General features: G+C 51.8%; 1 protein-coding gene and 1 long non-coding RNA gene across 9 annotated transcripts in view; one reads left to right on the top strand and one right to left on the bottom strand.

Moving 5' to 3' along the window:
• Positions 1 to 14,095, bottom strand: part of LOC107156840 — a 34,750-nt gene extending 20,655 nt beyond the window's left edge. Inside the window, exons 1-4 of one of the 2 annotated variants that reach the window (XR_007351902.1) lie at positions 13,197 to 14,095; positions 6,872 to 7,987; positions 6,439 to 6,508; positions 6,050 to 6,202 (exon numbers count right to left, since the gene is read on the bottom strand). This is a non-coding gene — a long non-coding RNA (uncharacterized LOC107156840). The remainder of the gene's footprint in view (positions 1 to 6,049; positions 6,203 to 6,438; positions 6,509 to 6,871; positions 7,988 to 13,196) is intronic. The other variant, XR_007351901.1, reaches the window with a different exon arrangement.
• Positions 1 to 20,263, top strand: part of Adamtsl4 (ADAMTS like 4) — a 43,980-nt gene that overhangs the window by 14,204 nt on the left and 9,513 nt on the right. For 2 of the 7 annotated variants that reach the window (XM_048814894.1, XM_048814895.1), the window contains exons 4-20: positions 2,296 to 2,400; positions 2,600 to 2,657; positions 2,973 to 3,313; positions 3,489 to 4,185; positions 4,420 to 4,522; positions 6,069 to 6,205; positions 6,453 to 6,657; positions 6,900 to 7,072; positions 7,175 to 7,286; positions 7,389 to 7,574; positions 7,743 to 7,872; positions 8,732 to 8,936; positions 9,211 to 9,387; positions 9,669 to 9,920; positions 10,025 to 10,204; positions 10,489 to 10,633; positions 10,772 to 11,747. In XM_048814894.1, coding sequence (XP_048670851.1) covers positions 2,296 to 2,400; positions 2,600 to 2,657; positions 2,973 to 3,313; positions 3,489 to 4,185; positions 4,420 to 4,522; positions 6,069 to 6,205; positions 6,453 to 6,657; positions 6,900 to 7,072; positions 7,175 to 7,286; positions 7,389 to 7,574; positions 7,743 to 7,872; positions 8,732 to 8,936; positions 9,211 to 9,387; positions 9,669 to 9,920; positions 10,025 to 10,204; positions 10,489 to 10,633; positions 10,772 to 10,908 — 3,343 coding nt within the window. In that variant the 3' untranslated portion in view covers positions 10,909 to 11,747. Of the gene's footprint in view, positions 1 to 43; positions 351 to 1,558; positions 2,189 to 2,295; positions 2,401 to 2,599; positions 2,658 to 2,972; positions 3,314 to 3,488; positions 4,186 to 4,419; positions 4,523 to 6,068; positions 6,206 to 6,452; positions 6,658 to 6,899; positions 7,073 to 7,174; positions 7,287 to 7,388; positions 7,575 to 7,742; positions 7,873 to 8,731; positions 8,937 to 9,210; positions 9,388 to 9,668; positions 9,921 to 10,024; positions 10,205 to 10,488; positions 10,634 to 10,771; positions 11,748 to 20,263 lie in introns of those variants that run through there. The other 5 variants (XM_048814897.1, XM_048814898.1, XM_048814896.1 and 2 more) reach the window with 5 other exon arrangements.

Genomic DNA, 20,263 nt, shown 5'->3' with positions numbered 1-20,263 from the left:
CACCCGTCCCGCGACTAGACCGCCAGCCCGCGCCGCCGCCGCTCCCCGAGCTGAGCGGTCGCGCCCCCACCACGACCCTGGACCGTCCTCCAGCCCCTGGGGTTGAATTCCTGGGGAGGGGGTCTGATCCGCCGGTACTCTGGCCCCATCCTCCGGGCGGCCAATGAGCCAAACTTCCTACAAGGCACATAGTAAAGTTGGAAAACATACCCAAGACCTCCCTGTACGCGCTGGCGCCTCTGCCTCCCTCCTCCAGGGGGATGCTTTTCGAGGACATGTCCTCCCTCCCCACCCCCAACAGACACCTTCACTCCTGGAATTGAGGGACAGGGTCGCCGACAGGGATGCAGGTGAGTGCCTTTGATACAGCTCAACCTGATGGCGCAGGAGGTTGACCCAAAGGAAAGACACCTGTTGGATAGTCCTCCAGGCCCCAGGAGAGGGCCGGATGAGGAAGAAGGAATTCTGACTCAGGACAGGGACTCTCCATGGCCAGCCCAGAACCACACTATCTAGTCCCCACCCAGCAGCAGTGGCCCATTTCCTAGAGTCCCTTGGGTCAACGTTGGAGAAGGGATTAGCTCTGCTCCAGTCGCTCTCCTTGATCTCTACTGTCCAGAGTGGGAGGTGTGGCCAGAAGGAGCCCAGGTTTGTCCTGACCAGGGTCCAGCCTGGCACCAGAGTGACCAGTTCTGACCTCTACTTTCCTCACCTTGGTCAGAGAGAGACACCAGATGAGGGACATGAAAAGGAGTGAAAGCACAAATGTGTGTCTGTTTCCACAGAGCAGAGGGTATCGGCCCCCTGCCCAGCTGTGCAGGGGAGGGTGGGGCGAGACTTTTCCAGAGAGGGAGCCAGGCCTGGCCCCACCCCAGGAGCTCACGTCACCCCCACCCCTCACTTCTCCAGGGAACTGCCAAAGCCAGCTCAGGACAGGATTATGTGTACTGGGTAGACCCGTGAAGAGAAGCAGCAAGAATAGACCCGGGGAGTCGAGGGGAGCCCAGGAGAGGGGAGTGGAGCAGGCAGTGACCATCACCCTGTCTCTGCTTCCCTTCATCCCCAAGTAACATCCAGGCAGAGGGCTGAGAGTTGGGTTGGAATGTGGGTCCTTCTCTGGAACCCTATCTCCCCCTCCCATCAGGGCAGAGTTGCTGACCTCAGTGGCCAGCCCAGCCAGGGGAAAGAGAGGCCACCATCAACCCCCTCTCCAACTCCAAGCAGCTGAGGTGGCCCTGCCCTGTGGCTCAGCCACTTTGATCCCTCCCTCCAACTCTGAGTCCTGGGGTCCAACAGAGAGGCTGGAGCTGAGTGGTGCTACCCCCAAGCGCATTCCTACCCTTCCCTCTGCGTTTTCCTGCCCCTAAGCTGGCTCGGCCTCCTTGGATTCTTCAACGGGTGCCTTTCAGATCCAACAGAAACAGTGCTTTTTTTTCCTGGAAAGCAGAACTAAGACGGGATGGGGATGGGGGTGGGAAGGGTTCATAGTGAGAAGGAAGGGACGGGAGGGCATGGGTGGGTGAGTCAGGCTTTGACCAAGCCCCACTTCCCCAGTTTTCAGAGCTAGACTCCAGAATAGACTTCCCAGCATTCCAGAATGAAAGGGCTGTGACTGGGCAGCAAGGGCAGCTCTGGCTGCATGGCTGTCCTTCCCAGGTTTCCCCAGCCATTACAGCTGTGCCCCAAGAGAAAAATAACTGCATGAATAAGGCCCCCCAGAGCCCATGCTGAATGGATGCTGGCATGGAGGGGAGTTAAATCACCCTCTTCTCTAGAGATGAAGCCATCAACCCACTTAGTTTATTCCTTGGCCAAAAGCGTCAGAGACAGGCTGGGATGGGCCTGTTCCATCCATAAAGCAGCTTGGCTAAGGGAAGAAAAGGCCGGAGTCAGGTAGGAAACAGAGGGGGTGTCTGACGTCCTGCCCAGCCTGCTGCCCACCTTCCCAAGGAGCCCCGGAGGGCAGGAGCCGGCCAGATAAAACCCTGAGGACGAACAGCTTCTGGGCCTGCGCTGCCCCCCCCCCACAGCCCCTCCTCCGGACTTAGGGAGGAGCTGAGAGGTCCCTACAGGGCCAAGGGGAGGGGACCAAGCTGAGTTGGGAGGCTGAGGTCAGACCCCCACCCTGTAGCTTCAGCAGATGGAGAAGGCAGCATTCCTTCCTGCTCCCACCCTCAGATCATAAAGGGTTGGACTCGTCCCCCCACCCCTGCTCCCGAGATGTCCTTCTGAGGAGTCACCTCTCTCAGCCCTCCAGCTTGCTGAAGAGGTAACCACCGGCTTCTGTCCCTGCAGAGCGCAGTCTCCACGCCCTGATGCCCGAGTAGGGATCCTGGCCGGTCCCCTCCTCCCTTGCCCAGGGGCAGTGCAGGGCGGAGAGATGGAGAAGTGGGTGGGCAGGTAAGAGGAGGGGCAGCCAGCGAGGAGGGAAGGCTCATCCATGGATGTGGGTGGAAGGGTCACTGGGAGGGTCCAGGAAAGTGAGGAGAAACTTCTGCTTTCTGAGAAGTTGGCAGAAGTGGGAGTCGCTGGGGGGGAGGGGCGGGCGGTGTCGCAACACCTCTGGCTCTGCTGGTGCATCCTGGCCTTTGGTTTGCAGGCCCCGCCTGTGTCTTCTGCTGCTTCTGTCCCTCCCTCAGCTCTGCCTGGACCAGGAGGTGAGCCCTGGGCAAGTGGGCGGCCACCAGCCCCTGCCTGGGGTCTTTCCGTCTCCCCTAGCCTCCCAGGCTGCCTCCCCAGGCCAAGTCTCCATTTCCCACACCTTCTGCTGAGCTGTGGTCCCCTTCCCTCATGCTTGGCCCCCTCAACTCCCTTGCTAACTCCCTAATGCTTGACAAGGACACCGAAGGCTGAGGTCGCCTCTGATGTTGACCTTCAGCCAGTAACAACTGGCCAGCTCCAGGCCTGGACTAGGTACCTGGAGGGTCCCCCTCAGGTCACTCTAATTCTGTCTGCCCTTTTTCTCTATGTAGGTGTTGTCTGAACAGTCTCCTCAGACACCCCCAGAGGAGGGCCGGGGCCCTGAGGGTGTCTGGGGATCTTGGGACCAGTGGGCCTCTTGCTCCCAGCCCTGTGGGGTGGGGGTGCAGCGCCGAAGCCGGACATGTCAACTCCGCCCGGGCCTGCCCTTCCCTCCCAGACCCCCAAGACATCCAGAAGCCCTTCGACCCCGGGGTCAAGGCCCTAGACCTCAGACTTCCCGAGAAACCCACTCCCTGTACAGGCCACTGCCTCAGGGAAGGGGTGGCCCCCTTCGAGGTCCTGCTTCCCAACTAGGGAAAGAAGAGACCCAGGAAGCTCAGGGGCCACAGAGGTAAGGCTATGAGGACAGGGGTGGGCCTTGGGTAAAGGGGCTGGGGCTTGGTGTAGAAAAGGGTAGTAAAGGACACTGTGGTCTAGGAAGTTGGTCTTTGGTGCCAAGAAGTAGGCTGGAGAGACAGGTCAGTGATGGCCAGAGCTATGACCCCATGTCTGCAACACCTCTTCAGGTCCCGGGTTCGAGACCCCATCAAGCCAGGAATGTTCGGCTATGGAAGAGTGCCCTTTGCCTTGCCACTGCATAGGAGCCGCAGGCACCCCCGGAGGTCGTCCAGATCTGAACTTCCCCAGACCTCTTCTGGAAGGGAAGGACACTTTCCAACCCTGAGTCCCAGAGCAGAGCCATCCTCTGCAAACCACGGCTCCCAGACTCAGCTCCCTCCTCCAGAACCATCTGCCCATATCCCATCCCTCCCAGAAGAACCCCCAAACTCTGAAGCTGCTCAGAACGAGGTGCCCCCAAGAACCAGTCCTGTCCCCACACAGCCTCACCCCATAGCCCAAGCCTCTAGCACAGGGTCTCCCTCACCTTCCCCTTCCTTGGGAGAAAGTGGCTCTTTCCACATGTCTTCTCAACCAAGAATGCCAAATTCTCAGGGTTGGGCCAGTCCCTGGGTAGCAGGAAGCCGCCTTGACCCTTTCCCTTCTGTCCCTCGGGGACAAGGTCAGCAGAGACAAAGGCACTGGAGACCTGGGGGAAACCCTTATGGGTCCCGCATGGAGCCTGCCCCTCATCCACCAGATGGCTGGTTGCCTCTGCTGAATGCTGGACCCCACTCCAGCTCCCTCTGGAGCCTCTTTGCTCCTAGCAGCCCTGTCCCAAGATGCTCTGGGGAGACTGAGCAGCTGAGAGCCTGCAGCCAAGGGGTGAGTCCTTCCCTGGGCCTTGTCTCCCTAGCCCAGAATTCCAATCTGGTTCCCTAACACTGAGTCTGGGTCCTTGTCTGACCTGGACCTGAGGGAGAAGGGTTCTGGCATCTGATCTCAGGGTGGGGGTTAGGTGCTCTTTCATAGACCTGACCCTCCCCAACTCCCCAGGTCCAGCCCTGGCCCACACCCAAGTATCCCTTCCCGGTTCTCTTTTGTGTCCCCCCACCTCAGCCCTGCCCACCTGAGCAGCCAGATCCCCGGGCCCTACAGTGCGCAGCCTTTGACTCCCAGGAATTCATGGGTCAGCTGTACCAGTGGGAGCCCTTCACTGAAGGTGAGGTGCTAGCTGCCGGAGAGCAGGTGAGCGTGATGGAGGGACGGCCCCGGGCTTCCCCACGCAGGCCTTCTCTTTCTCTTCTGTCATACCTTGTTACTCCCCTGAGCTGGGCCAGAGAGATTTAGCCCAGCTCTGGAAAGGGGAGGGGACTTTAGATGTCAGATGGTGACACGTGGTCAGCAAAAGCGTCAGGCTGGGAGAGGGAGCTATCCAGAAGTGTCCTTTGGTTAGCTTCCTCTGGGAACATGTCCATCCTAAGAGGTGGGAAGTTGATGTGACACGGGAGGTCCTGTCCAGACGGCACAGTAGGAGCAGAGGTGCCACGGGTCCTGGTGGTTTCAGTTGCACCAAGACAACCCTTATAAGCTTTGAACTTATGTAATCATAGGTGGTAGAAGTCCCTTAATGGCCAGGGGCAGTGACAAGCACCTGTAGTCCCAGCTACTTGGAAGGCAGAGGCAGGAGGATGACTTAAGCTCAGGACTTTGAGACCATCCTGAACAATAGAGAAACTCCATTTCAAACAAAAAGCAAACCTTGATGGTCTCATGGCCTCTATTGACCTGATCAACATTTCTTCTTTTTTTTTCTTTCTTCTGTTTTTGGTACCAAGGGTGCTAAGCCGGGCTGGGGATGTGGCTCAAGTGGTAGCGCGCTCGCCTGGCATGCGTGCGGCCCGGGTTCGATCCTCAGCACCACATACAAACAAAGATGTTGTGTCCGCCAATAACTAAAAAATAAATATTAAAAAAAATAAAAATAAGGGGCTGGGGATGTGGCTCAAGTGGTAGCGCGCTCGCCTGGCGTGCGTGCGGCCCGGGTTCGGTCCTCAGCACCACATACAAACAAAGATGTTGTGTCCGCCGAAAACTAAAAAATAAATAATTAAAAAAAAAAATTAAAAAAAAAGTAAAAATAAAAAAANCTTCCCGAGAAACCCACTCCCTGTACAGGCCACTGCCTCAGGGAAGGGGTGGCCCCCTTCGAGGTCCTGCTTCCCAACTAGGGAAAGAAGAGACCCAGGAAGCTCAGGGGCCACAGAGGTAAGGCTATGAGGACAGGGGTGGGCCTTGGGTAAAGGGGCTGGGGCTTGGTGTAGAAAAGGGTAGTAAAGGACACTGTGGTCTAGGAAGTTGGTCTTTGGTGCCAAGAAGTAGGCTGGAGAGACAGGTCTCACTGGGTTCTTACAGCGTTGCTGAGTTGCTGGGGCTGGCTTCAAAGCTGCGATTCTCTTGCCTCACCTCGTGACATGCCAGGCTCTCACCAGTCTTTCTTTCTTTTCTTTTTTTTGGTGGTGCTGGGGATTGAACCCAGGGCCTTGTGCATGCAGGGCAAGCACTCTACCAACTGAGCTATGTCCCCAGCCCTCTCACCCGTCTTTCAATGTGTGGGACTGTTATGTTTCCTTCAGTCACACCAATTCACGTAACCTCAAGATGTCCCAAGGTGATATCAGTAAAGCTGCTGTCAGGACTCGGGGCTCTTTCACTCTTGGTCTCTCACCAGGGACCCTGGCTAACCAACCTTCTACCTTGTCTTCTAGTTCAGGGATCCCAACGCTGTGAGCTGAACTGCCGTCCCCGCGGCTTCCGTTTCTACGTCCGTCACACTGAAAAGGTCCAGGATGGGACCCTGTGTCAGCCTGGAGCCCCCGACATCTGTGTGGCTGGACGCTGTCTGGTGAGGGAGGACAGGGTGTGCATGTGCACACAGTCTCTTTCAGTCATCGTTACAACCACAAAGTAACAGACTCCCCCAGGGGAAGCTCTGGCCTGCCACGCTGAGGAGGGCTCCCGTCAGGCTCCCCACATCCCCGAGCGTGGCCAGGGCGCTGGGGCTGCTGATGAGCTGAGGGCCCCGCGTGGACCAGGGTGAGTAAGGGGGCATCTGGTTTCCATGTGACCCTGCCTCACCTCACCCTTCCCAGAGCCCTGGCTGTGATGGCATCCTCGGGTCTGGCAAGCGTCCAGATGGCTGTGGAGTCTGTGGGGGTGACGGTTCTACCTGTCGCCTCATTTCGGGGAACCTCACGGACCGAGGGGGCCCTCTGGGCTATCAGAAGATCCTCTGGATTCCCGCTGGCGCCTCCCAGCTTCAGATTGCCCAGCACCGGCCCAGCTCCAACTACCTGGGTGAGCACCCGGCCCCCGTCCTGTCCCACCTCCCTCTGGTCTCTCGGTTCTGCTTCCCAGGCTCCTATTCAGCACGACACACAAGCCAAACAGGGAGAAGTTCCCCCTCTTTCTGGGGAAATGAGGAAGCCGAGATGGCTTAGGGTATCTTAAGCGCTGGGTGGGATGCACGGAAGGGTCAGGAAGTAGTGGGGAGGAGGACAGAATGACTAACCTCCAAGTTCCGGATCTCTCCCTTTCAGCTCTTCGTGGCCCTGGGGGCAGGTCCATCATCAATGGGAACTGGGCTGTGGATCCCCCTGGGTCCTACACAGCTGGTGGAACTGTCTTCCAGTATAACCGTCCTCCTCGGGAGGAGGGAAAGGCAGAGAGTCTGTCAGCTGACGGCCCCACAACCCAGCCTGTGGATGTCTATGTGAGCCGGGGGCTGAGAGGAAGACCTGTCCTCTAAGAGCAGAGCCATAGGGGTCCCGTGGGAGGACCCCACACCCCCCCGATCACCTCCTCTCTCCCCCAGATGATCTTTCAGGAGGATAACCCTGGGGTCTTTTATCAGTATGTCCTGGCTTCACCACCTCCAGCCCCCCAGAGCGCCACTGCGGAGTCTCCCATCCATCAGGTTCAGCCTGGTAAGACTCCATTGACCCCCAGACCCAGGAGGAGCGGAGAAGCCGAGAGGAGCTCCAGGTGGTAGGAGGCATCTGATCTGCCTTCTCAACTCCCCTGCACAGAGAGGCTGAGGGGGGAGCCCCCAGCTGCTTCAGCACCCCGCCCAGTCCGGACCCCAGGCACCCTCCAGCGCCAGGTACGGATCCCTCAGATGCCTGCCCCTGCCCATCTCAGGACACCCCTGGGGTCTCCAGCTGGATACTGGAAACAAGTGGGACACTCCAAGTGCTCAGCGTCCTGTGGAGAAGGTGACTTCAGACCTATGTTCCTGACATTTCAGTCCAGATGCCCAACTCGACACTCCCAACTACGTATCCTAGATCGTGGGTCCACACCTTGACCTGGGACCTGGGACCCCATGGAAACTGGGGTTTAAACCATCCTGCTTCCCCTGACTACCCTTTCCTCCCCTTCAGGTGTTTGGCGCCCCATTTTCCTGTGCATTTCTCGAGAGTCAGGAGAGGAGCTGGACGAACACAACTGTGCCATGGGTGCCAGGCCTCCAACCAACCCTGAACACTGCCACAACCCCCCGTGTCCTCCATAGTGAGTAGAGCCCACAAAGAGGGTCAGGATACTAGAAACACACAAATTGCTCCTGGATTTGCTCCTCACTCACAGGATCTTACCTGGACTGTGCATTCAACTTGACATTTCCTGGCTGCAAAGAGATAATCAATACTAGATTAGAATGGTTGAGATAACTGGGGATGTGGCTCAGTGGTAGAGCACTTGCTTAGCCTGGGTAAGGCCCTAGGTTTGATCACCAGCAGCAAGGGGAAAAAAGAAAAAACAGAAATCGAAAGAGGCAAGAGAAATTAACTGGGAAACATCCAATTCCTTTTACCAAATGGGGTGGCACATGCCTATAATTCCAATGATGAGAGGCTGAAGAAGAAGGATCACAAGTTCAAGGCCAGCCTCAGCACTTAGTGAGACCCTAAGCAACTTAGCAAGACCCTGTCCCTGCCGTAAAAAATAAAAAGGGCTAAGGATGTAGCTCAATGGTAAAGCCCTCTGGATTCAATCCCCGTACCCAAAAAAGGAAAAGAAAAGATTGGGGCTGGGGCTCAGTGGTAGAGCATTTGCCTAGCATGAATGAGGCACTGGGTTTGATCCTCAGCACCACATAAAAATAAATAAAATAAAGGTCCATCAACAACTAAAAAAATATTCAAAAAAAAAGAAAGAAAGAAAAGATTAGAATGACTGACACCCCATAGACAGCAAGAAAACCCCGGCAGTGGCAATCTAAGTTGCTACAAGGAACCAGACTCCAAATGCTAGAGGTGCCCACTCTCCTCCATGGGGCCCCATGCCCAGTATGTTTCTTCTCCTTGCACACGGCAACCCCACACATCTGGTCCCTGTCTCTCCCTCTCCCCTGCCCTGCCTGTGCCCACAGTTGGGAGACTGGTGAGTGGACATCCTGTAGTCGCTCCTGTGGCCCAGGCACCCAGCACCGCCAGCTGCACTGCCGGCAAGAGTTTGGGGCAGGTGGCTCCTCTGTGCCTCCGGAACGTTGTGCACATCTTCCCAGGCCCAACGTGACCCAGCCCTGTCAGTTGCGCCTCTGTGGCCATTGGGAGGTGGGCTCTGCCTGGAGCCAGGTAAGTGGGCCTTTGCAAGGAGGACCCCAGAGAATTGGACATCAATGAACTAGATTAGTATTTTTTCCACTTCCTTCTTCGTCTACAGAAACTTTTTACAAACAGGATCTCATATGAAATCCTAATATATGTCATATAAGAGAAGAACCAGAGACTGGAGGCCTGGAGCCCCATGCTCAACCTCCTCCTCAACCCACAAAAGCTTGTACCCACTGGGTAGGGGTGGCTATCAAAGGCAGATCCTGGTTGATGGATTCCCCCTCACCCCCTCAAGTGTTCTGTCCGGTGTGGCCGAGGTCAGAGGAGCAGGCAAGTTCGCTGTGTTGGAAACAACGGCAAGGAAGTGCATGAGCAGGAGTGTGCTTCGGGCCCCCCCCAGCCCCCCAGCAGAGAGGCCTGTGACATGGGGCCCTGTACCACAGCCTGGTTCCACAGTGAATGGAGTTCCAAGGTGGGCCCCTCAGCCCCTTAACCAAGTCCTGTATCCCTGGTGACCCCACTCAGTCCATCCTATCAGTCTTCTCAACACAGCTCAAAATGCATTTATTGAAAAAATACCTATTATGTGCTTTATACTGGGAACTCAGAAATAAGTGAGGAAAAACTTATGTCAGAGTTCTGGACATGCAACTGTCATTACCCTTGCCCATCTGGTACCTCTGGGGCATTGCCAAACCTCTGGGAACAGGACCCAGGATGCTTCCATCCCAAAGCCCCCTCTTCCTGTTCCAGTCACCAGCAGCCTCCCTTCACACAGGACACTCTACTTCTCAACAGTGCTCAGCTGAGTGTGGGACAGGGATCCAGAGACGTTCTGTGGTCTGTCTCAGGAGTGGGGAGATGCTTAGGGCAGGGCCAGAGGAAGCAGGAACAGGAACCAGTGAGCAGAGCTGCCCACCAGGAAGCCGCCCTCCTGACATGCGTGCCTGCAGCTTGGGGCCCTGTGAGATCACAAGGTGTTGGTACACAGGGCCCTGGGGGGAGGTGAGCTGAGGGTCTGGGAGGGGGACAGAGCGGGGATTCCAGTCCCAGCAGGAGTTCACATCCCCAGTTGGGAATGATTTCTGTTTTCCCTTCCCCTATATCAGTGCTCCTCAGAATGTGGCTCTGGCACACAGCGTAGAGATGTCATCTGTGTGTCCAAACTGGGGACTGAGTTCAATGTGACTTCTCCTAGCAACTGTTCCCACCTGCCCAGGCCCCCTGCTCTGCAGCCCTGTCAGGGTCAGCCTTGCCAGGACCAATGGTTTGCTACTCCCTGGAGTCCGGTGAGTGCCTGGTTCCCTGCCCTGCTCAGCCTGGGCCTCCAGAGAAGGGGGAGTGCTCATCACACCCCAAGTCTCTGAGCCCCAGGATAAGCCCAGCTGAGGTTTCACATTGTCCTATTTTCTATAGACTTGGAGAACAGGTGGGCCTTTTCTCCACTTGGGATTTCATAATGTCCCCAGATAATGTGCCATCACTACCTTTCAGAGAAGGAGGTGGTAGCCTGGGGTTAAAGAGGAACCCTGGGGTCAGCAAAAGTCTGATATGATAGCTGTGTTCTTCCTAGTGTTCTCGCTCCTGCCAGGGGGGCACACAGACAAGAGAGATCCAGTGCCTGAGTGCCAACCAGACCCTCAGCACTCGATGCCCTCCACACCTGCGACCCTCCAGGAAACGACCCTGTAACAGCCAACCCTGCAACCAGCGCCCTGGTAAAATGCCCCCTCTCCCCAACCCCCAACAGAGTGGAGTTAGCTGAAGTCTGGGTGGAGGACAGAGAGGACCAGTGGGAGGGGAGTACAGCTCCGGATGGATGAACCCTTGTACCTGTTGGCCTCCTCTGTCCTCAGATGATCAGTGCAAGGACAGCTCTCCACATTGCCCCCTGGTGGTACAGGCTCGGCTCTGCGTCTACCCCTACTACACAGCCACCTGTTGCCGCTCTTGTGCGCGTGTCCTGGAGCGGAGCCCCCTGGAGCCTGCCTGAAATGGTTCCAGGACACTCTCTCCTTATGTTTTCTTATGCCATCACTGGTCTCATCAGTCAACCCACTTTGTACTCCCTGGTTCTCCAGACTGCCTCAGTCTCACCAGGGTGTCCTCCAGGATGACTACAGGGGCAAAGTGACTGAAGGGGACTATCAAGATGTGTGATTGGGTCTGTATATGTGGTATGATGGTGTGTGTGCACAGATGTCCCCAGATGTGTATCTGGGCCTGCAGGGGTGTGCACCCCCTTACATGTGTGTCACTTCCCAAAAAGAAATTATTTAAATTGATAAGGAGTGGGGGGGGGGCAATACTTGTTTCCCTGAGACTTTTCTAAGCTGAGAGAAAAGCAAGTTTGCAGTTCCTTACTAATCTGAGCTACTTAAAAAGTGTGGCTTCTCCATCAAATACAATTTTGTGCCCTAAACCTCATTTCTTATGTTCAGGCCTCACATCTTCTAAACCATCCTTTTGGACTGGGGACTGGAGCTCAGTTGTAGGGCACTTGCCTAGCATGCCCAAGACAAGTACTAGGTTCCATCCCCAGTACTCCAAAAATTAAAAATGAACCACCCTTTTGTCTTTGATCCCATTTCCCCTTACCCAGACTCTATTTCTTTCTCCCTACTTAGCTAAGGGTGGGAGGTCAGCCATATCAATCCTGCTTTACCCACAAAAGACTGCCTCTTGGAACAGGGACCAGTTGGGCAGAAGGTGGAAAAAAGAAATGTTACCATAAGACACTCTAGCCTCTGTCCCCACTTCCCACCTCCTAAAATAGTTCCTTCCCCAGAACTAATTTATTTTTTATTAAAGTTGATTATGACAAGTAAGAAATATGCCTTTCATTGTCCTTGTGGGAACACAGCCATCTGAGCCACCTAAGCAGTGTGAGGTCAGAATTGAAGGTAGGAAGGGTACTCAGGTTCCATCCTCAGCACCACTTAAAAATAAATAAAGGTAAAAAAAAATGCGTAAAGGGCTGGGGATGTGGCTCAAGCGGTAGCGCGCTCGCCTGGCATGCGTGCGGCCCGGGTTCGATCCTCAGCACCACATACAAAGATGTTGTGTCCGCCAAATACTAAAAAATAAATATTAAAATAGTCTCCCTCTCTCTTTAAAAAAAAAAAATGCGTAAAAAGCGGAGGGCTGCTGGGGATGTGGCTCAGTGGTTAAGCACCCCTGGGTTCAATCCCCAATATCAAAACAAAAACAAAAAACGTGCCTGGGTCAAAGGGAGAGGATCCTGGCCAGCCTCAGTCTTGCAGGTCACTCACTGGCCACTAGGAGTCACCACTTCTCCCAGTTTAGATGTGAAGTTGGGATCTTGGATCCTGAGCTATGGGGGTTCTTGGGAGGCTCTCTCTGTAAAGTCTGGGAACACAGTAGTACTTTTTTCAATAGAGGCTGAGCTGAATGGCTGCTGGCCTTTTGGAGCTGTTTTCCTCTTCTCTTTGGCCCTGTCTTTCTGCCTCCCCTTCTTTTCTGTTATTAGCAATTTTCCTGTTAAGCTCTTGGTTTATTGCTTTTTGTGGGGGTGGGGGCATGATTTCTGGCCCCCTGTCCCTTGAAGAGGAAATGATTAGAGGAGGAGGAGCCTGGCCTGCCTTTAAGGGCCTTGGGGCTGGGTGAGGGAGCGCCCACAGTACTGAATGTCCTGCCAAGGACACATTCTTCAGAAGTGTCTCACCCTAGTCTCCTCCCTCTGCTCCCCCACCCCCTCCATTTTTTTTTTTTCTCAAGGTAAATAACTTTCTGAGGTGGTGTGACCCTGCAGTTCTGACACCTGAGTTCCTTACTTATGGAGACCAGATTTCCCAAGGGGTGACAGGAGTAGTTGCCCCTCCATTGAGGCAACCTTCCCATATCTGCCTCCCCTCTGCCGGCTGGCTAAGACCATTGCTAAAGGGCCTGAAGAAACAGTCTAACCCCATGACTGGGTCCAGTGAAGGACACCAGAGCTGCCTGGGGGACAGGGTTTCTCTAGCAGTCTTCCTCCCCTCACAGTGCTACCCTGGGACTCAGGCCTTCCCTGGGCTGGATGTGGCTGAGAAGGAAGAATTTGGGCATCTTGGAAGGAGACTGGATGAGGAAGGAGGGAAAAAGAGTGATGGAAGGGAAGGAAAATGAAACAGACTTCAGCCAGCGCAGGAGTGAGGAAAAGGGTCAAGGAAAGGGAAAGTCCAGCCTTGATGTCACAGTCCCATCTAAAGAGATGTCAGGTGGGTTCCCCAAGGACCTGTAAGGGGAGTCAAACAGGCGAGGAACCAAGGAAATGGGACCTACGCCAGTCTGCAGACGCCGGAGGCTGAAAGTGGAGTCCGGAGGGGAGGAGGTGCAGTGCAGAACCCCAGCGCTCCCCACAGTTCCTGGAAACAGGCTGCAAGCTGGGTGGAGGCGCAGCTCAGCTGACCGGCCAGCCCTTCCCCTCCCTCTTTCGCCTCTTAAGGCTGTTGCTGGGCAGGTTTGGAGTATTGGTCTGAGTCTGAGAACCAATCACAGGTGGAGAAGGAAGCCATTTCTCCTTGTGGGGTTCCCCAGCCTCCAACACCCCTTTTCTCTTTCCCAGAACCCCTGGAGTCCCCTCACTGTCTCCAACTCTCATTTCTCAAGTGGCTCTCATCTGGGGTTTGTTTTTTCCTCTCACTTGAAAGCTAGGACTCAGTGCAGCCCCTAGGGACTCCTTCCTCTAGACAATGTGGAAGTTCTTAGGAAGGGGAACCTGACCCCAAGCAACCCCTTTTCCTGGCCCCCAAGACAGGGGTTGTGTGGCCAGACACCTCTGAAACTCTACGGAGGGTCTGAGAGAGGAAGCTGCCACCCAAAGGGCAGAGACATGTGGTGGAGGAGCCCCTGGTTTTGGTGTGGGAGGGGGAATTTAGGGAAGAGTTCAGAGGAACTAGACCCCTGAGAATCAAAATGGGACAAATTTGACACGTACAGAGATCAGGCATGTAGATGGACAATGCATGTCCAGGACTCCTCATTTTCAAATATTTGCTGGGGGACCAGAAGGTGGTTCTAGTCCAGGTGTATTTAGGGGTAAACTATGAGGTCTCAGAAGCTCAGAAGTTCCTCAGGTCTGGAAGCTGAGGGTGTAGCTCAGTGGCAGATCATGCTTAGTATGTGATGCCCTGGGTTCATCCCCAGCCGCCCCCCCCCCCCAAAAAAAGAAAAAGAAACAAAAATTCACTTGGGTAAGGATTCCTCTCCCTTCCCCCTGCCAGTGGGTAAATACCCACCCAATTTAAGCTGCAGACTTTGGACTAAATTTAGCTCCTAGACTCCCCCAACCCCCTAGTCTTGCCTCCCTTGTAAGCAGGTGCTCACAGCTGCAGGGGTGGCCTGATTCCCTTCCCCTCCACTCTTTCAGGTTCAGCCTCTCTGATAACTGGGAGTGAAAAGCACAAGAACCAGGCTGCTGGCCCAGTTAGTTCAAGAGTGTCTCAGTCTTAAGTCATGTTTTTTCTTTCAGAAAACACGTATGAGAAGTAAGGTTGAGGATCTAGGTAGACATTGCCAGCCGAGGGCCAGAGAACAAAATGCAGATCCTCTCCAGCAGATTCTTTTTAATTTCTTGCTTTCCCCTTCTCTCCAGTGTAACAGATTCCATCTTAACATCCTCTCCCACCAGAGTAAATTGAACCATGGAGCATCTTGCTAGAGTAGATTATGGTTTGGGGCGATAAGATGTAGTAGGTATAGGCTTCTTATTTCCTCTCTTCCCAAAATACCCCTCAAACAGGGGGCACTGGCACACGCCTGTAATCCCAGCGGCTCCGGGGGCTGAGGCAGGAGTATCATGAGTTCAAAACCAGCCTCAGCAATGGTGAGGTGCTAAGCAACTTAATGAGACCCTGTCTCTAAATAAAATACAAAAATGGGGTTGGAGATGTGGCTCAGTGGTCGAGTGCCCCTGGTACCCCCCCCCAAAAAAATACCCTTCAAATCCATCATCTCTGCTGCTGAGAGGCAGCTGGGTGGGGGAAGTTAAAGCATGAGGGGTTTATTTGTCACAGGCAAGTGATGAAGAGGTGAGAGACTCCTCCTTTATACAGGAAGTAGAAAGTCTCAGGAAAGTACCTAAGCCTATGCCTGTCAACAAGAGAAACAGTTTTGAGTTAACTCAGCATAACTGGCAACAATCACCAAACTGATCTTGGGTTCCTTGACCTAGGAGGTGGGTGACAACTCAAGAGGAAGGTATTTCAGGGCTGAGGTTTAAAGGTGGGTAAATTCGAGAAGGAAATGTCCAAGGCTAATCCAAAATATGAGACATGACAATCAGCTCCTAGGGAACATGTCACCTCAATTGAAAGGGAGGTACAGAAACAAGACAGAGCGCAGTGCTGCAGTGGCCTGAGGAAAAGCCCCAGTAGTTTGAAAAAGGTCCCAAGTTGGAATTGTATGTGGTACTTTTCTGAGCCTTGCCTGAATCCCTTAAAAGAGTTCAACAGAACTTTGAGTGAAAAGGGAAAAAAGGTGGAGAAATGAGGATTGGGGTGACTATAAAAAGGAGCATACTGTTTATCCTTGAGATTCTGGGCTAACAAGCAGGTAGCCAGGGCCTGCCCACTAATGGGAGCAGAGTCCCCCTGCCCCAGGAGCTAGGTTGCTAGTTCTCTTCTTCTTTTTGGATACTGGGGATAGAACCCAGGGGCACTTAACCACTGAGCCACATCCCCAGCCCTGTTTTGTATTTTATTTAGAGACAGGGTCTCACTGAGTTGCTTAGGGCCTTGATAAACTGCTGAGGCTGACTTGGGACTTGCAATCCTCCTGCATCAGCCTTCCAAGCAGCTGGGATTACAGGTTGCCTGCCTCTTTCATCACAAAATGAGACTCCTCAGCTCTAGTTCAGGGTTGAGCAACATTTTTCTTTACAGAACTAGATGGTCAATATCTTAGGCTTTACAGGTCATCTCTCTGTTGCAACTACTCTCCTCTGTTTGTTGCAGTACAAAAGTAGCCACAGATGGATAAGTAGACAAATAGACATGCTGGTTCCAAGCAGACTTTATTTATGACACTGAAATTTAAAAAAATATATTTTTAGTTGTAGATGGACACAATACCTTTATTTTTATTTATTTATTTTTATGTGGTACTGAGGATTGAACCCAGTGCCTCACATGTGCTAGGCAAGTGCTCTACCACTGAGCCACAACCCCAGCCTCCACACTGAAATTTTTTTTTTTTAATATTTATTTTTTAGTTTTCGGCGGACACAACATCTTTGTTTGTATGTGGTGCTAAGGATCGAAACCCGGGCCGCATGCATGCCAGGCGAGCGTGCTACCGGTTGAGCCACATCCCCAGCCCTGAAATTTTAATTTTATACCATTTCAAGGTGTCATGAATATTCTTTAGAAAAAAAATTTTTTTTTCTAGTTTGGAGATGGAACCAGAGTACTCTACTACTGAGCTATATCCCAACCCTATTTATTTTTTCTTTTGATACAGGTTTTTGCTAAGTTGCCAAGTCCTACCTCAGCTTCCTAGATCACTGGGAATAACAGGTGTATGCCACCACACCCAACCAAACAGGATTTTGTAGACTTGTAAGGAATAAGAATTAATAAATGCACAGGTTAAGGTGGCACATTCCTATAATCTGAGATGGAAGGCTGAGGCAGGAGGATCAGTTTGAGGCCAGCAATTTATCAAGACCTCAACTTAAGTGAGACCCTGTCTAAAAAAAGGAGGAGGAGGAGGAAGAGAAGGAGGGAATGAAAGAAAAAAATCAATCCTAATTAACAGATTTTTTTTCTAGGACAAACTCAAAGTAGTGTTTATGTTGTGTACTTGAAAGCAATGCAACTGCATTTCTTCTAAAAATAATCTTTACTTGAGACTTCTTACCAAATCCTTATTCTATATTACTAGTTTATGCACTGATATGTGCTTCATAACTCATAACAAGGAAAGGAAGGTAGAAGACCTCCATCCTGTTTCAGATCTGGCTCCAACCACCAAACTTTGAGGTGGGGGTAAGGGTTAAAGCAGCAGGCAACCACGGGCTCCTCATCACTATTACCAAGCTCCTGTGTAGTACTGTTTGTTGTCTCTTACAACTGACAACAAGGGCTGGGGGTGTGGCTCAACAGGAGAGTATGTGCTTGGCATGCACAAGGTCATGAGTCCAATCTCCAGCAACACAAAACAAACCGAAAGCAAGCTGTATCATTTCAAAACATGCACTTGTGTGCGCGTGCGTGCACACACACACACACACACAAAAAAAAACTGCATTTCAACACAAAGTTGTTTCCCCGTTTCTCTTCTCTGCCTCATGAGGGATTTCTGAGAAATGAGAAATTTCTCACTTCTCACAGCCTTTGCAGTTTTTTTTTTTTTTAATCATGAAGAGGAGTGGGGGGAGAGGAAAGGAGTTTTCTACTTAAGCATATAGTATGATTCCAAAACTTTACAGAGTAAGAAAACACCCTTACAATATCTCTTCACCTGAGGTGTGCCCCACCTTTCCTTAGATCTGGGCTCTCAGGGTCAACAGGAAATAAACAAGATATCTTGCCCTCAGGAAATTTCAGTAACAAAGCAGTGAAACTCCACAGCTGCTCCAGTACAGCAGTCCAGCTGTCTGCTCTCCTCCCATTTCCACCAAGGACAGGAGATGGGTGGGAACTGCTCCAAGCAACCAAAGGAATGGAAAATGCAGGATAGTCAGGCATAGAAGATTCAAAAATAAAATGCACAGGAAAGCAATGTTTCCGAGGGAAACTCTCTTTTTGTCTCCTAGATCAAAATACCTAAGAGTCAAAACCAGCTCAGTACATTACAAAATGTATGGCAAAAATTTCAAAACCAGCTCCTCCTAGCTGGGTGTGGTGGCTTATTCTTGTAATCCCAGGACTCCAGAGGCAGCAGGATCACAAGTTAAAGGCCAGCCTCAGCAATTTAGCTAGGCCCTAAGCAACTTAGGAAGACCCTGTTTCAAAATTTTAAAAAAGGGGTGGGGGGAGGGTTGGGGATATCATTCAGTGGTTAAGTGTCCCTGGGTTTAAATAAAAAACAAAAACCTAGGGCCTTGTAAATGCTGAGCAAGTGTTCGATCTCTGAGCTATATCCTTGTATCCTTGGCCTAAATGTGTTTTTCGTTTGTTTATTTGTTTTGCTTTTTTGTTACTGGGGATTGAATCCAGGGGCCCTTTTTCCCTGACCTAGTCCTTTTTATTTTGGACAGGATCTCCCTAGTTGCTGAGGGCTTGCTAAATTGCTTAGAATGGCCTAGAACTTGGAATCTGCCTACCTCATCTGGGGTGAAAAAAGTGAGTTCTTTACCTCACTGTATGTGTGCACCTCACTGTATGTGTGCATCTGTAGACCCAGCTATTTGGGAGGCTGAGGCAGGAGGTCAAGGCCAGTCTAGGCAACATAGGGAGACCCCATCTAAACATAAAATTAAAAAATAAGTGTAATGAGAGAGTTTGAGTCCAATTTCTCCTCTTAACTGGAAGACCCCTGCCCTGCTGCCATGACCCCTTCAATTAAACTGCTTTGTTTTGTTTTTCCTCAAGACAGGGGTTTGAACCTAGGTGCATTCTACCTGAGCTATATCTCCACCCTTTTCCAGACAGGATCTTGCTAAATTGTCCATTCTGGCTTTGAACTTGTGATCCTCCGGCCTCAACCTCCCAAGGAGCTGTGATTACAGATGTGTGCCATTGTGCCTGGATGCCTTCTTTAAAAAAAAGTGGAGCCAGGCGTGGTGGGGCACACCTGTAATCCCAGCAGCTCAGGATGCTGAGGGCAGTAGGATCACAAATTCAAAGCCAGCCTCAACAATTTAGCATGACCCTAAGTAACTTAGTAAGACCCTGTCTCAATATTAAAAAATAAAAAGGGCTGGGAATGTGGCTCACTGGTTAGGCACCCCAGGGTCCAATCCCTAGTACCAAAAAAGAGAAATATTTAATAATAATAATAATAAAGTGGAGGGCTGGGGATGTGGCTCAAGCGGTAGCGCGCTCGCCTGGCATGCGGGCGGCCCGGGTTCGATCCTCAGCACCACATACAAACAAAGATGTTGTGTACGCCAAAAACTAAAAATATTAAAAAATTCTCTCTCTCTCTCATTCTGACTCTTTCAAAAAAAATAAAAAGATTAATAATAAAGTGGAAAATTAACCTAAGGTGAAACCTAACAGTTAAATGTTTTTTTTTCTCCTTGTCTGCTTCCTTGGCTCTCTTTCCCAGCACACCTTGTCCCCTGCTAACTTGAATAAACATACACATGTGACCACATGAGGGCGGGAAGAATACCAAGTGGGGGTGGTGAAATTCTGAATGGAATGCAGCCTCAGCCAGTTTGGGGGCCCTGGGCTGAGACCTCTGGCACTGGCTGTGGATATATACAAGCAAAGAAGCCAAAACAATGAGCTCATGGGCAGGAATGCAGCTTGTGGGGAAGTCTGGGCGGCCAGAGCAAACTGGTTTTTTGAATCAGGGTGGGAAGAGCAATAACCAAGTCTCCCACGGGAACAAAATTGGGGAAAGTAGCAGCTACCATTCAGCATTTTGGGGGTCCAGTTAACTAACTTCCAGGGGCTGTCCCACATCAAAGTTGTTCTGCAGAGATTAGAGTATTCCCAAATCTATACTCAAAAACTTGTTTCCCTCAATTTAGCAGCAGCAACTTAGCAAGACCCTGTCTCAAAATAAATTGTGACTGTACAAATATATAGAAACAAATCTGATCATTACTTACAACTATGAAAAGTGTGAAAAAAAGGATTTAAATTTTAAAAATAAAAAGGACAAGGACTATAGTTCAGTGGTAAAGTACCCCTGAGTTCAATCCCAGGACCAAGGGGGATAGGGGTGGGGAGCAGTTCTGACCTGGCATGGACGTATGCTTGCCAGGTGGCTGAAGCAGGAGTGGTCACTTGAGCCCAGGTGTTTATAGTCAGCCTGATGAACACAGCAAACCAAAAAATAATCAAATCTGATTCTAAGAGGTGTTTGATACATCAGCCTAGATGCAGGTTCCCAGCCCAGATCTTTGCACATGCTTCACATAATGTGGGCTGGGGAGGTAGCCCAGCAGTAGAGCCCTCCCCTAACATGCCTCAGGCCTGGTACTGGATCCAGAGCACTGAAATAAAACATTGTAACAACTTTGCAACTAAGAGGGACAGAATTAAATTTTCAAATCTTGAAACTAAGGCCTTTGAACAGAGTGTGGGAAAATTCCAAAGGACTAAATGGATTATGCTGTGGATTACATGCCTGCAATTACTGCAACTTTGAGGGCTGAGGCAGGAGGATAGCAAATTTTTTTGAGGCCAGCCTCAGAAATTTAGTGAAACTGTCTTGGGGGGGGGGGGTAGGAA

This window comes from Marmota marmota, unplaced genomic scaffold (assembly GCF_001458135.2).
Source record: "Marmota marmota marmota unplaced genomic scaffold, marMar, whole genome shotgun sequence".
Lineage (NCBI taxonomy): Eukaryota > Metazoa > Chordata > Mammalia > Rodentia > Sciuridae > Marmota > Marmota marmota.
Note: the sequence above shows the minus strand (reverse complement) of the source record. Positions and strands in the feature narration are given on the sequence as shown.